This window comes from Leishmania infantum, chromosome 15 (assembly GCF_000002875.2).
Source record: "Leishmania infantum JPCM5 genome chromosome 15".
Classification (NCBI taxonomy): Eukaryota; Euglenozoa; class Kinetoplastea; order Trypanosomatida; family Trypanosomatidae; genus Leishmania; species Leishmania infantum.
The window spans coordinates 392,804-407,794 of NC_009399.2; the positions used below are offsets into that span (position 1 = coordinate 392,804).

Sequence of the window (14,991 nt, forward strand, 5' to 3'; positions counted from 1 at the left end):
CGCTGCACGCGCCCTTCCACCCGCCACAAAAAAAAATGAAAAGAAGCAAGGCGCGTGTATGCGTGTGCGTGCGTGTGTGTGCATCCCACCCATGCTGCCCCGTCCCGGCGTGGGACGGCATGCACGGCCTTTCGCAAGTTCGATGAAGGGATGGGGATTGGTGGTGGTGGTAGTGGTGGCGGCGGCGAGGGACAGACAACGCGCAGGAGCACCGTCTCAACTGAGGTCGTTCTTCGCGTTGGAAGCAATATGTGGCAATGGTGCGCGACACCTAAGCCAAACAGCGTTCATCGATGACCACTGCGTGCGTGCGTGCGCGTGCAACACGTGAGGCGGTTCCCACATCTACACACAAGCAAAGAAAACGATCTAAAGGAGGATGTATGTATAGGCAACAGCGAAGGTGGTTGACAGGCAGAGTGTGTAGGAGTGTGGAGAGGGAGGGACGGAGGCGGGAGGGCAGAGGAGGGGGCAGCACATTCCCTGAGTGCGGCCCCGCCCCCTTCGTTTGTGCAGCCGTACTTCAACCTGTCTCTGGTGGTGCTGCGCTCGCCTTTGGCGCTGTTGGCACGCGGAAGAGCCGCAGCTGGTCGGGAAAGACGCCCACGGCTCGCGTCGCACATGACGCTGATGCCGCTGCCGCTGCTGCAGACGGCGCCATCGAGGCTCCCCTGCTCGATCCGTGCCCCCCGGCCACCAGGACACGGAGTTGCTGCTGCACTCGCTTCGCCACTAGGCCTAGAGTGACCTGTTTGTTGCACCACTGCATCAACCCGGCCGTCTTCGCAGTGGCCGTCGGGTAGGCGATCCGGTCCACCGTATGGGAGAAGACGGTGAGGGCCACACGGACAAAGGACTCGACGAAGCAGGCGTAGGGCAGCCCGCCATGCGCGCACAACAGCTCGACGGTGCGTCTGTTGGGTAGGGTATCAGAGCGAGTGCAGGACGGTCGTGGCGGCTGCTCTTGCGCTTGAAGCAGCGCGCCCGATGTGTTCCCTGGTGACGACGTCAAGCCGCGAAGCAAGGGCGTGGTGAGCGCATCGCAAAAAGTCTGCTGCATCGCCCCCGTGCCCATCAGCGAAGGGAACACGTCCAGTGTGCGCCAGAGATCTACAAACAGCTTAAAGGGCATCACACGCAGCACGCGACTCGTGCGCTCGTAGGCTTCCTTGTTCTCTACAGAGCTCATGGTGTAGAGCTGCTGTACCTTCCATGATACGTCTTGCTGCCGTGCCGAGACGCCAGACAGGTCGGTGGAGTCATGCACGACGTCCAGCGGTGCTACAGCTGTTGCCGCAGCGGCCATTGCAGACGACGTGGCGCGAGCTCTGGCCGCAGACTGACGATTGCGGTGCACGACCACCGGATAGCGTGCAGCTTCTGGTGATGCGTCGACATGCACGGACGCCAACGGCTTCCCTGACGTGTATCGCGGCTGCCGTGCCACTGCCCTCCCGCCGTCGCCGAGGACCAGCGAGAGTTCCGGACTACTCGTGAGCAATGAGCTCGGGCTCGAGGTTGCGGCTGCTGCGGCTGCTGCGGACGACGGTGCCTCGTACTGCGGTGAACGGTGTACGGTGATTGGCACGCTGTAAGCCTCAAAGAGCTGCCGCAGCGTCGATTCGTTGCGCTGCAGGAGGCGCAGAAGCTCATCGAGGGCGAGGGTTTCGTGCGGTGTAAGCCCACCGGGTGGGAAGAGAATGGTTGCGTCACCACCGTCTAGGGCGAAACAGGACAAGTCATCAGCAGCTCCTGCGGTGGCGATGGGCGACATAGGCGGGGTGAGGGCCTCATCCACGCCTGCCGCTTTTCCACCAGCACAGCCGCCGCCGTGATGAGTGCCACCCATCGCATCCTCGGAACTGCTTAGGTGCGACGGCGTCGCGCCTGGCGAGCCAGTGCCCACAGCCACGAGCAGTGATGGGGCTCTGTCTGATGCGCGCATCGAGCTCACTGGGCGGCCTTGCCGCGGCACATCGCTACGCTGCCTGGCCTTGTCGCACGCTTCGGCCACGTTGTGGTCCGCCTCCTCTCTGTTGGTGCCGTCTGGTGCAAATGACATCGCCAGGGCCGGGATGCAACGCACGGCGCGCTCGTACACATCCGCGTAGGCAACCACCACCTCCTCCGACGTGAGGGCGTCTAGTGAAGGAACAGTGTCGACGTAGGCGAAGGCGGCGGCATCCGTGCCGTTCCGCCTGCCAGCCTGGTGGTGAGCGCTGCATCGTCCACTGTGCACACCGTCATCGTCCGCTGTCCCGCTCTTCCTCGCCGCCTCTGCGCAGGTCGCCGTACGCGTCCATGTGTGGAGCAGCAGCGCGGCTCTTCGAAAACTCTGGAAGTCCATCTGCGTCACTGTATGGTAGCCCTTCTGGCGCACACCACACGCGTACAGCACCGCCGCAATGGCGCGGGCGTCAGTGGCGGCCAGCGGCACCACTAGCGCGTCGGAGGGGGTAGGGCGCCTGGAAGGCGAGGACGACGATGTCACTGCGGCTGCCGCCCCGGGTGGCGCTGTCGGCGGGGACGCGGATGCGCCGCTCCCTCGCCGTGTCCCGGCGCCGCCGCTGCTGCCGCCTCGCCGCTGTTGCACTTGGCTAAGCCGACACAGCAGCGACACTGGTGACGGCGCGCTGCTCGCACGGGCTGCGGCGCGAGCGTCGGCGCCGTCTTTGCCTGGCGCGCCCGTCGCCGCCGCGGTGACCGCCGCAACGGCCACCTCGGCGAGGTAGTCGGCGTAGCCGGTGAGCACGACGAATCGAAAGAAGGCCGCAAAGGACATGGTGTACTGCTCCACCTGGCGAGGCCGGTGCGTGGCCCACGGCGACGGTGCTCTGCCACGGCGACTTCCCACCGCAGCGATTCGCGGGTCCGCACCCGCACCGACTCCTGCGGCTAAAGGGGCAGTGCTCGCTGTCGTTGTCGTTGTCGTCGTAACGATCTTGGTCGCCAGATAACTGTAGACACGGAACAGTCGACGCACTGCCGCATCGTAGGCGTCGTGCAACGGCCGGTCTGCGCGATACGGCTGCAGGAGGTGCCGATCAGGGACAGCTGGCATCGCTAGTGGTTCCACAGGCGCGGCACGACCTTCCGAGCCTTCCGGCTGCTGCGGCGCCTGCGGTATTGGGCTGATGTTATCATGGACCTCTGCGACAGCCGTTCTTTTACACTTGATTGACCGTCTCGCACCACCCTCTACTGATGCAGCATGCGGGGCAGTGCTACTTCGACTGGTGCGGCGGCGCTGCATGAGCTGGTGCGCCACCATCGCTCGCGGCGTCAGCGGTGGGCTGCCGCGACCGCTCAGGTTGTTTGGGGATGCGGCTCGCTCGCCACGCGGGCGCGACGACGACATTGGCGACGATAGCGGCGGCGACCCACGGGCTGCGGACTGGCACCATTGTGAAGGACTGCCATCATCCTCTTCCCCCTGTTGTTGTTGATGCTGCTGCTGCTTGTGCAGCGCACACGGCGTCCCACATGGGCTTGTGCGGACGCTCGTTGTGGAGATGAGAATTTCTTGCGTGCTGCGCAGACGCTGTTGGCGCTGCTCTGGCGTCCACTCTTGGAATTGTCCGGCGTAGGTGCGCGAAGGTGGCGCTAAGGGAGACGTGGCGGGGTCGACAGCCTGCTGCTGCTGTCCACCGCTTCTGCTGCCGCTCGGGGAGCGAGAGACACTCTTCAGCGGTGGTGCCAGCCACTTCGCCGCCACGCGGCCACCGCACACATCGCCACCGTCGGCCTTCTGCTCCTCCTCTTCTTTACACTCCGACTGGAGAGGGTTGCTGCCGGCGCTGCTTCGTCGCGAGTCGCCTTCGCCCTCCTCGATATTGGGGTCCATGTCGGAGCTCCGCGGCGACACGGCACGGGGTGGGCTACTACGACTCGCATAAAGGGCCTCTGGATCGCCTGCCGCAGCACCATCACCACGGACACCGTCGAGGTGCGTGTCGAGGACCTCCACCATGCGCGGTGGTGTAGCGGAAAGCAGGGCCGGCTCGAGCAACAGCGACCCCAACTCCTTCGCCGCTGCGGCCACGGCTGCGTCTGTTTGGGCTGGTGGGCACCGGGGCGTCATGATCGGAGGATGGCGCGGGGGACTTTGAAAGAGCACTCGTCGCCGCTGCTGCGCGGTCGAGGTCACCGTGGCCACGCCTCCCTTTTCCCGCTTGGCGCAGTTCGGCAGTACACCCGAGGATGCACCAGCGCCTTGGCTGCCGCTGCCGGCGTTGCAAGGAAGACCGACCGCGTTGCGTGCAGCTACCGGGGCGGCGGCTGCGGCGCCGCGACGCTTGCCGGATACATGACAGGCGCAGCCGGCAACAAGGCGCGTACTCAGCTGCGGCACGGACGGCGGCAGTAGCCACGGGAAGCGCAGCCGAAGATACTGCAAGGCTTGCTGCGCACTCTCCACCTGCAACAGCCGACGCGCTGCGCGTGTGCTCTCCACCCCGTCGCCGTCAGCCTCGTCCGCGGCCCACCCTAACACCACGTGCTTGAGAGAGGGCGTGGCGGCTTCGCCGATGATTCGACGACCTTCGGTGGCCACGCCCAGCTCAAGCGCACTACGGATGGTGGCAAACATCGAGACATTGCCATTTTCGCCGTTGCACGTGACCTCTCCTTCTCTAATCTCCGCGGCATTCAGTCGGTGCTGGTTCGCGTGCACGCTCCAAGGTGTCTGAGCACTGCGCTGCGAGATGGGCAGCAGCACCGACACGGCGCCTGTTATAGCGCTTGCCGTGAAGAGCAGCGGGCTGGACGAGCAGAGGTAGGGCTGAGGGGTGATCATGGTGGCAGCGGCGGTGGTAGTGGCGGCGCTCAGCAGCGCCGGGGATCGCTCTTTGATGAGCGCGCCAACAGTTAGGCAGCACGGAAACACAAGCCCTAGTGGCAGCGAATCGGCCGCTGGGGTACTCGTCGTTGACGGCGAGGCCATGCTCGTCACCTCGTAGTCCAAGGGCCCGACGTAGGTGGAGACGCCGCCGTGTACGTCCAGGATGCGGAGGGCGTGGTGGGTCTGGTCGACTAGCAGTACTTGCGTGTCGCCAGTCTCGTCGGTCCACAGGGCCATGTCGCTGATGTAGCCGAAACGTGCTCGCGACGGGACGGCGCAGTCGACGTAGGACGTCAGACTTGCATCCGCGTGCGCTTGCTGATCAGCATTGGTGTTCCTTGTGCAACCTGCCAGCGTCCAAACACGCGGCATCGCGGCCGCCGGGCCGTCGCGCTTCCACGTCGATGACGGCGGCACCCCTTCATGCGTAGGTGTTAGAGGGCTCGATGACGGCGGTGTGGGCGGTAGTTCTTGCAACGCTCCGTCCTGGGACTCCGTTGCTGTGGCAAGGCGGGTGCCGAGCGAGTCGCCAGCCGGCTTGCCCCCGACACAGCGCGGCTGCTCCGTTGCCGTCGAGGTCTCGTGGTGCACCTCAAGCTCGCTTGGCCTTTGCACCTCTGACTCAGTCGCGCGTGTGGCGCTGCGTGCTAGCGGGATGCCAGGGCCTTCTTCTGTTGTGCTCTCGCTGTTGCCACGCTCGCGCCCCTGCGTCCGACGCTTGCAGATGTTCGTGACAAGCCGTACGACGTTGTTCGCCCCGTCTGTGAAGAGCAGACCAGCGGAGCACCAGGCCAGTGCTGTCGCTCCGCGCAAGAGCGACGACGCGCAGCTGCCATCTCGGTAGCCAGGGACGCCGTCCACGCCCGTGATGGTGCGCACGAGGCGGTTGTGGAAGTTGGCGTACCGAATCGCGCAGTTGCCCATGTCGCTGATGAAGAGAACAGTGCAGCGGCGGCGACGGCGAAGGTACGAAACGGGGTCGACGCGGCCGTGCCTGGTGTGTGCCCGGCTTCCCTGCTCATGATTCGCCTGCGACGCTGCTGCCACGGCATGATCGATGATATCTCCGCTTTCGCTTCCACCACCAGCGACGTCATTCTCGCTGTCCTCCTCATCGTCTTCGTCGATGCGCCAGCACAGCGACCCCGGCGAATTAAAGCGTGCAACGCTGAAGTGTCCATCGACGAAGCCGCGCGCGCCGCCTATCAGCGGCGTGGGCACCGCCTCCGCCATGGCCAGCGATGGACTTGCCGAGGAGGCGGAGCAGCCGCAGCGCCGGGTGCTACAGCTGGCACCGGCGTGGTGCGTCGCCACCGACGTGGAGCAGCGACGCGCGTCACTGCCGTCGGGTCTGGAGTCACCACGGTCGTCTGCTTCGTCGGTGTCGGCGGTCGCTAGCGGATCTGCCGGCGATGGCGAGCGCGGCCGCGATGCGTCGGTGCCGGGAGCGCCCTTGACAGAGTCGCGGTGACCTGAGACGGCCGCGCGGCCGTGCGTGATTGCAGACGTTGTCTTCCTGCGAGGAAGCGCCAGTCCCGGCGGAGGTGCAGCAGCAGGATCCTCTCGTGTTTCTGCAGCGCAGCGTGTCGCCGACACATCATGGCTACCATCGTTGCCATCATCCTCGCCGTGCCTGGCAGCTGCTGGCACTACCTCCTCGTCGCTCTCTTCCACCTCCAGTGCATAGAACTCCGCAGGTGAAACCACGCGCACCTTCATGGCAGGCAGACGCACTTCCAGAGCCCAGATGGCGTGCTGCGCTCCGTCAGAGACGAGGAAGCGGTGCCGTAGTTGCGCTGCCGCCCGCTGGGTGCGCTGTCGCTCTTCTTCCCACAGCACATCTTTCTGCTGCTGCTGCTGTGCAGCGGTGGACGCCAGTGAAACTGACATCGTGGTTGACACGGCGCCACCGACTTTGCCACCCTCCTCGCTCCTCGCGGTGGGCGGCGATGGGGTTGGCGTGGCGGCTGATGAGGAGCTTGTGGTGCTGCTGCAGTGCAGTCGATCCAACGAAGGGGAGACCATCGCCGCTCTCTCTGCGTTAGGAGATGCGAATGTGGCCGCGCCCTTGCCCTCCCCCACCGCGGCTCCATCGGCGGGCACCAACACCGCCGGCGCATCAGACAGCTTCGGCGCCAGTGCTGCCGCTCCTTCGACCGTTGCCTCTGCGCCACAGCTTGCAGGCGGGACACCAATGTGGACCCCACCGACGTTGTCGCAACGACTGTTGCCGCCGCACGCAACACGGCACTCTTCGCCGCTTCTGCCTCCACCTGCCGCTTCGTGTTCAGGGGCCGCCGACTCTCCAACCTCCACCACGGCCCCAGCCGGCATTGCCAAAGTGCCCTCGGCGCGCTCGCGCGTCTTGTCTTCCCACGCTGCACGCAGAACCGCCTCGTTGCACGACAGTCCGTAGGCGGTGTAGTCGCGTACCCAACCATCGAAGGCGTCCAGCGGCAGGCCATGCGCGATGCGGGACAGGGTGGGACGCGTCGCCGATGCGGCGCCTGCTAGCGCTGCCGTGGCGGCTGACGATGCCTTGGTGGCGCCCCGCTGATCTCCCTCTAGGCGTCGCACCACACAAATGCCGCTGCGCGGGGGCCGGCATCCAGGCGAGGCGGCGGAGAGGCGCTCCACGGTCGCCATCGCGGTCCGCTTGTCGCAGCGGCCGCGCAACTGCCCGGCCACGTCGACGTCGTGGTAGGCGAGGAGGAAGTGGTAGGAGTCGAGCGGGACGAGCAGCATTCGTGCGTGAGCCTCCTGCGACGGCGGCTTGCTGCAGGCAGGTGTGAAGGCGGAGCCCGCAGACGCACCGCGGTCGGCAGAGACGGTGCGCCACTGCCCGTCCGCGCCGCGTGCCACGGCCTTCGGTCGCAGCGCCGCCGCACGATTTGACCTGCGCCATGCGGCGAGCTTGGGCGACGAGGACGTGAACGGCGCCGATCCGCCAGAGAACGGCAGACTTGCTGAGCACATGTGCGCGGATGTTGCACCGGTTGCTGAAGGCGAGCAGTGCGCATCACCCGTGTAGGGGGACGAGGCTGTTGTGGCAGCTGCCTGTTGAAGCCGCTGCTGCTCCTCCACGCCTTGCTGCTGCGGGGCGCACAGAGGCGACAGGTCGAAGGGGCCATCTGTAGAGTTCGTGAAGACGTCGGTCAAAGACACGACGGTCTTGGAGAGAAAGACGGTATCGAGGTCGTACAGGTGTACGGCCGCTGGCTCGGAGGAGGAGAGGGGTGGGCTGCCGCTGGGCGGCTGCGAGGCCTCGGGCTTTGCCCTCTGCGGTGGTGGCACGTGCATCCTCTGGCACGGCACGCCTGCATGCAGACAGGCGAAGCAATCAACTGCCAACGCTGTCACGCCGAGTCTCTCTCTCTCTCTCTCCTTCGCTCTGTGCTCGAGCCCCCTCCCCCCTGGCTTCGCGTGCCTGCGACAGCGGCGGCTAGTGCTGTGCAGGGCCGCGGATGTGTGTATGGCGTAGATGGTATATGCCTGCCGCAACAGAAGGCAGCGGAGGGAAGAGAGAGGATTGGTGAAGGGCGGAGGAATGACGGTCTGCGCTGGCGTGCTCGAGTGCTCGGCACGTTGGAGGACGTCGTGCACGTGCGCGCCAGCGCAGACATCAGTGGAGCGCACGTAAGAAGAGGCAATCTCTCCTTATCCGAACCAGACTTGTACACACGCATGCCCGCCTCCCCCCTCCGCAACGCTCTCAACAGTGCCTCGTTGAGGGAGGGAGGTGCGGCTGATCAGCGGGTCGGCGAGATACGAAAGACAGTGACACTGTACTTGCAGTTGACGAATACAACGAGAGAGAGAGGCCCATGAACGCAATCATAAATCGGTGGTGAAACCACGTGCTACACCTGCAGCGGCAAGAGGTGGGCGTGTGAGCGTGTCGACGCGTGTTTGTGTGTGTACGCACATCGCACGTGTGCTTTACGGCCCGTATGCGCGATAAGACCGACACATAGAGAGAAGGAAGCGGCCTTGGCGAACACACACCCGTATACGCACGCAAGCTCGGGAAAGCTGAGAAGGTGGGGTGGGACAACTGCACGAGCAGTAAAGTGTCACAGCACTCGCCGGCACCCATCACAGGGCGCAACCGCCAGCAATAAGAGAAGAGAGAACAATGAACATGATCATCGGTGATGCGCGCGTGACAACACGCCAGTAAAGCCTCGAACCGAAAAACGGGAAAGAACGACAACAAAGGGCCGAGCTAGAGGAGGAGGAAGAGGGCAGAGAGATGGACCGCACGAGAGCGGAGAAGGAGCGCATGAGGGAGGCGGCGAGGTGGTGCGCTACGGCAACATGCAGGGGAAAGGGGGAGGGCGGAGGAGTATAACAAAGGGAGGGGCCCATGTCAGCCGCCGCCGCCCTTTTCGCCACCCGCCTCATCCCTCTCTGTCTCTGTCTCTGTCTTGTCCCTCCCCTATACCGTCTTCTGTGAGCTCGCGATGCTTCCGCCACCGTTGTCCATCAGCGCGCCTCACCGCCCGCGACGTTGTTGCTGCTGCCGCTGTTGTACGATATTTTGTGCGAGGCGTTGAGGACGTCGATGTCCGCGTCCTGCTGCAGCTGTTTGAGTGCCGCATTGTACGCCGCCCGCTCCGTCTCTGTTACGTCGAACCAGGAGTACCAGCAGGGCAGCGCGTGCGCCACCGCGAGGCGCACATTCGGCACGCGGTCGGTGACATAGTCGCGCAGCAGCGGCAGCGTCGTCGCGAGTAGCTGCTGCCGCCGCACCTCGCGCGGGCTGAGCTCGCTCACTGCCGGCAGCAGCACCTCCAGGCACTGGATCATCACAACCCGCCACATATAGCTCACAGCGCGCGTCGGGGCAAGCGTGTCAGACTGTAGCAGCTCCGTTGCCGTCTGAGCAGCCCACTCGCCGCCGTAGGCTGCCGCCACTTCCTTCAGCGTGCGAACCGCCTGCGAGCGGACGGTGCTGACGGGGTCGTGCAGGGCGATGAAGAGCATCTTGGTGAGGGGCCGGAACTGGTCAGGGCTGAGGACCTTGCAGAAGTGGTGCACGATACGCACCACCGCGTTGCGGATGCGCCAGTTGCGCGACTCGCCGAGGTTCAGCACCTCCGTCATGAAGGAGCGCACAATCGCGTCGGCACGCTTCCGTGTGAGGGCGACGTTCGCCTCCCCCGCACCGGCTGGCCCACTAACGGCCGCCGCACCACTGGCGAGTCGCGAGGAGAGGTGTGGCGATTTGTGACGGCTACCGCGGTTGTGCGCCGAGGCCGACGTTGAAGCCTGCTGCCGCCGCGAGGCAGAGCCGCGAGATGAGTTAGACGGCCAGTGCGCCACTCCGCTGCCGCCTCCGGCACTACCTAGCGCCACATGCTGCACAGCTGCCTGCACACTCCCCTCAATCGCCGGCACCAGATCGCCCAGACTCTCTATAGCGTTCTCTTGCACAGAGAAGACCGCGTCTTGCATCAGTGCCCGAAGCGCCTTGCACATGGTGCGAACCACTTCTTCACTGCCAAATATAAAGCAGTGATAATGGCGAGCCGCGCTGCGACGCACGACTGGATCGGCATCCTGGGACAGGGCCACGGCAACAGGGACACAGGAGTGCTGGACAACCTCGCTGCTGCAGTGCTGCACCATCAACTCCAGCTGCCGTGCCACAGCCGCGCGCGTCTCCGGCTCCTCGTCACGCGCGAGCGTCTCTAGAACCACTTCCAAGTCGTCGGCGTTCAGCACCAACGCTGCCATCGCGCCAAGCCGATTCGCCGCCGTGTAGCGCACACGCCAGCTCGGGTCCATGTACGCGCCGACGAAGGTGCTGAGCAGGTACTTGGACGTCGACTTGGGCCCGATCATCTGCGCCAGCTTCACCACCTCTTCGATCAAAAGGTAGCGAACAGTATCGCTGAGGTCGTCCGTGGCCAGGCTCTTCAGCAGCGGCAGCGGCATCTCGGCCAGCGTGAGCCGATGCACGGCCGCGACACGCACCCAGTCGTGCAGAGACATGACGACGGCCGCGCGGACCATCGCCGAGGCGTCGCTGCTGCACTCCGCGTAGTAGTTGAACATGTCCGTAACGCTCAGCCCGCTTGCCTGCAGCACGGCCGGCCGCATAGCGAGGTAGCCGAGCAGCCCGGCTGCCACGACGCGCGGTGTACTCCAGAAGGATACGCGCATCGTCAGTACAAAGGGCAGGAACAGCTCGAGTAGCACAGCGTCCTCTACCATCTCGAAGATGGCCTGCAGGGATGTCGTAATCACCTTGGCGACGAGCCCCTCCGCGGAGCAGCACAGCTCCATGATGAGGCCCATGAAATAGGTGAGGTTGGCCGTGGTGCGCGTCTCCATGCATGCCACAATGTGCGGCAGTGCACGCGCGATGCACGGGGCGCAGTCGTCGAAGGACTCACCGTAGTCGTCCGCCTCGAATGCCGTGAGCAGCGCCGGCAACAGGTGATCGAGGATGCGCTGTGTGGACATTTTCCGCGCCGCCGCGACACAGCCCTCCGTGACAAAGGTGCGACGCTCCTCCAAGCTGCCGAGGTTGTAGTACTGCTTGATGGGCGGGTCATGCCGGTCCAGGTCGAAGCACACGCTTGACGCGTCGTTGTTGCACTCTACGGACACCTCCACGTCGCTCTCGGTGCGCGGGCTGAGCGTGAAGGCGGCGTTCAGCGAGCGTCGCGGGTTGCCGCTGGCGGCTGCACTATTCGGTGACGTATTAGGAGAGGAGGAGCCCCCGCTACCACCCCCAGATACGCCGTTCAGACTCGCGTTGACGGCGACGGCACTCGCACCACCGAGGCTGGTCGCGCCTAACGGCTGCGCGGACGGCTCTGGATCTGGGTACGGCGATGCGGGCGTCGACGGCGTTGATGGAGGTGACACCAGCAGTGTCTGAAACCTTGGCGGCTCCGTCGGAGAGGAAGACAAAGAAGATTCCGAGGTGGCGAGTGCGTCCTCGTGCGGTGTGCTGCTGCCGCTGTTCATGTCTGCCGGGGAGGCCGGCAGCGGGGACGGGGAGGTGCACGGGGAAGTTCGCCGCGCCTCCCCCTCTCGCAGCGGTGGTGAGGTGGTGCGGTAGTTCGCCGCCTCGCTGTCGCCGCAGTTCGCTGGCAGCGGCGTTGGCGATGCGACGCGTGCTGCGATGCTGGAGGCCGATATGCTAAACGGCGTGCGGAACTCGTGGCTGCTACACGCTGTCGACGGGGAGGCGGAGAGCGAACTTAGCAGCGGTGGCGACGCCACGGTCGTGCCGGTGGCGCCCGTACCCCAGGCGGCCCGGTTGGGGTCCTCATGGCTCATAGCGCACTATTGACGTTTGCAGAGGGCGGGCGTTGGCGCCACCGCGCCTTAGGATGCGTTCACGAGTCGGTGAAGGCGTCTGCCGCTCCCCCTCTAGCTGGCACGGGCGCGTCTATCTCTCTTTCTCACGCTCACCCTGTTACGTTGTGGCGTGAGTTTAACTGTCACAGCTGCTCTATCGCGAGAGTATCTACACACACACACACACACAAGTATGTGTGTCTGTCTGTCTGTGCAAGCTGCGCCCTTCTACGTGGTGATGCGTGGATACGCGTTGCGCCTGGCTTCTCTCTCCTGAGGAGATACGTAGGGAGGGAGGGAGGAGGATCGCGACGTCAGCCAAATCCGCGATTGCCGTGCGCCGCAGCTCCGCCTTCGTCGTGTTTCACTTTCTCTTGCGCACGCCCACTACGTGGGGAGTTCTCGCATCACACGGGCGAGAGGGCTGGAGGGCGCCCAGCGGACAGAACGACGACGACGACGCCAACAACAACAAAGGCAAACGCCAAGGAAGTCGCCTCGCTTGTACACAAGCGCGCGTGCCCAACGCCGGATGGTCAGGGGAAGGGAGAGGTCGAGGAGGGTGGGGAGATCGGTATGGCAGTCGCGCTGATGGTGTTGGTGACTGCCATAGGGTTTAATACATGCACCGATGCTCGCGCGCGCGTGACGGCGCGTGTGCGTCCGTCGTTTGAGTGAGGTGTCTCTGTACAGAGACAGGCAGGCACAACAAGAAGAATACAGTAAACGGGGGCAACGGCGGCGTGGGGGGGTGGGTGAGAAGGAAGTGCAAGAGTAAAGGTCCTCGCCGGTGCTGTGTCTACGTGGATGAGCCCACAGCCCCAGAGGCGCACTCGACAGCTCACACACAGATTTCCGCCAGGTGGTGGGTGTGCACGTGCGTCGGCCGCGGATCGATGAAAGGCGCGTGGCGAAGTGTGTGCGTGCGTGTGCTGGAGGAGTGGATGCGAGGGAAGGCTTTGCAGGTGCAGGGGAAGGGATGGAGGAGGGAAAGGGATTAGTCGATGTTGGTTGGGAAAGGAAGCGTGAGCGTGTGTGCACCAGAACCATTTAGTGATGGATACGGTAGGGAGCTCCTTAATGGATGGGCAGAGCTATTCCGGTACGCGTGTGTGGAGTGAGAATCCACAAAGGAATGGGCATTTTGCGCGGCCGTCGTTGCCGACACACACACACACACATACACACACGCCAAGCGCATGCGGTCGCCACGTATTGGGGGGGGGGAGGTCACCGGTGCCATCGCACACGGCAAAGAAAGCGCGCGGACAGACGAACATCAGCACAGGGAAAGGAGGGAAACCAAGAGGGATGAACGGGAAGAGTGAGGGAGAGGGGAATTGAGGTGGTCATAAGGGAGGGAGAAGCATGGTGGACCGGTAAGGCGTTTGCGCGTGTGTGTGTGCATAGAGGGAGGGAGGGGGGTCAACACCCATCAGAGGACGCTGACGTACAGATCAGTCGGCCTGTCATCCGACAACACCCAAGAACACGCAACAGACAAGAAATGGCTCGCTCACCCCTTTCCCGCAGCGTTCGTTTCCGTGCTTCCGCCCAGTGCGGCGAGAGGGAGAGAGGGAGGGAGGCAGACACAGGGCGCTCACGCACGCGTATGTGCGTACACGCGTGCCCTGATGTCTCTCTCTGAGTGTGTGTGTAGTTTCCGTCTATCCGTACCACCGGGGCAATATTTTCTGCGTATGTACATGAGAGAGTGCGTGTGTGTAGCACCGCCCGAGACGAACCCTTATACGCGCGAAGGAAGCGCACAACATGCGGCTGGAGGGACATCGGCGGTGGTATGTGTCTCTGTGTCTGTGTGTGTGTGTGCACCATCAGCGATCACATGGGCAGACGTGTGGGAGAAAGAGACCGAGCGAAAGGACACGTGGCTGGCGGGGTGGGTGGGGGGAGTGGAGCTTGACGTGTATGTCTCTGCCGCCCTCACCTTCACTATAACACAGGTGCCCTTAGATGCTCTTGGTCACGGGTGCGCCAGCTGTTGATTGCGCCTGCCCCAGCTGCCTCTGCAGCTCTATGATGTCGGGCGTCGTGGTGGGCACCGGGGTACACAGGTACGCCGCCAGCTCGTCGATGCGCACCCGTCCCTTTTCATCTGTCGGCACCTCGGCGAGTAGCTGCCGCACGTCGGCCTCCGGCATCTTCTCCCCCAGCGTCGTGAGGAGGGTAATGAGTTCAGAGAGCTTCAGCCGGCCCGAGTCCCCGACGTCGAAGGCGCGCAGCGCTGTCACGAGGTCTTCCTCGGTCGGCCCCGTGTACGGCTGCTGCATCAGCTTTATGAATGCGTCGTACGAGGCAGGGTTGGGCAAGGGCCGTAGGAGATCGTTGAGCTCCGCCTCCGTGTAGCGGCGCCCGAGGCTGCGCAAGATGTGCTTGAGGTCAATGTGCGACACCGACCCAGTGTGCCGCTCGTCGAAGAGGTTCCACGTCGAGCTCCACTCTAGTGGCACTGCGAAGTTGCCGGCCGCCGGCGAAGCTGCAGCTGCGGCGGTCGCTGCTTCCGGTGCGGCCATGACGGGCACTACGATCAGGTGGCGAGTAGTGAGGAAGATAAAGCGGTGATGGCACTCAATGACGTAAGGTGGTGCGCTGTGTGAGCGTGTGTGTATATATATAACTGTGGAGCTTCCGATCGTTTACCTCGTGGTGTGCCGAGGTGGTGGTGGTGCGGGGGTAGGGGTTACGGGTAGGGCCTAGGTACTCACGCACTGAGACGGAGAGGAGGAGGCAGCTGACACATGCATGTCAGCATCGCACCGGAAGAGGTGCACGGAGAGACTTTTCATGAAGGTGCTTCATCGCTCGCCATCATT

The 14,991-nt window shown here is 64.2% G+C and overlaps 3 protein-coding genes across 3 annotated transcripts; all 3 read right to left on the reverse strand.

Moving 5' to 3' along the window:
• Positions 1–523: 523 nt before the first annotated feature.
• On the reverse strand, positions 524–8,140 carry LINJ_15_0970 (conserved hypothetical protein; the record flags this gene model as incomplete). Its single annotated transcript, XM_001464393.2, has 1 exon — positions 524–8,140. One exon carries the CDS (start codon positions 8,138–8,140, stop codon positions 524–526), a length of 7,617 nt encoding a protein of 2,538 aa, XP_001464430.2.
• Positions 8,141–9,325: 1,185 nt separating this feature from the next.
• On the reverse strand, positions 9,326–11,821 carry LINJ_15_0980 (putative protein phosphatase 2A regulatory subunit; the record flags this gene model as incomplete). Its single annotated transcript, XM_001464394.1, has 1 exon — positions 9,326–11,821. One exon carries the CDS (start codon positions 11,819–11,821, stop codon positions 9,326–9,328), a length of 2,496 nt encoding a protein of 831 aa, XP_001464431.1.
• A 2,306-nt stretch (positions 11,822–14,127) lies between these two features.
• LINJ_15_0990 (calmodulin-like protein) lies at positions 14,128–14,691 on the reverse strand (the record flags this gene model as incomplete). Its single annotated transcript, XM_001464395.1, has 1 exon — positions 14,128–14,691. One exon carries the CDS (start codon positions 14,689–14,691, stop codon positions 14,128–14,130), a length of 564 nt encoding a protein of 187 aa, XP_001464432.1.
• Positions 14,692–14,991: the final 300 nt, after the last annotated feature.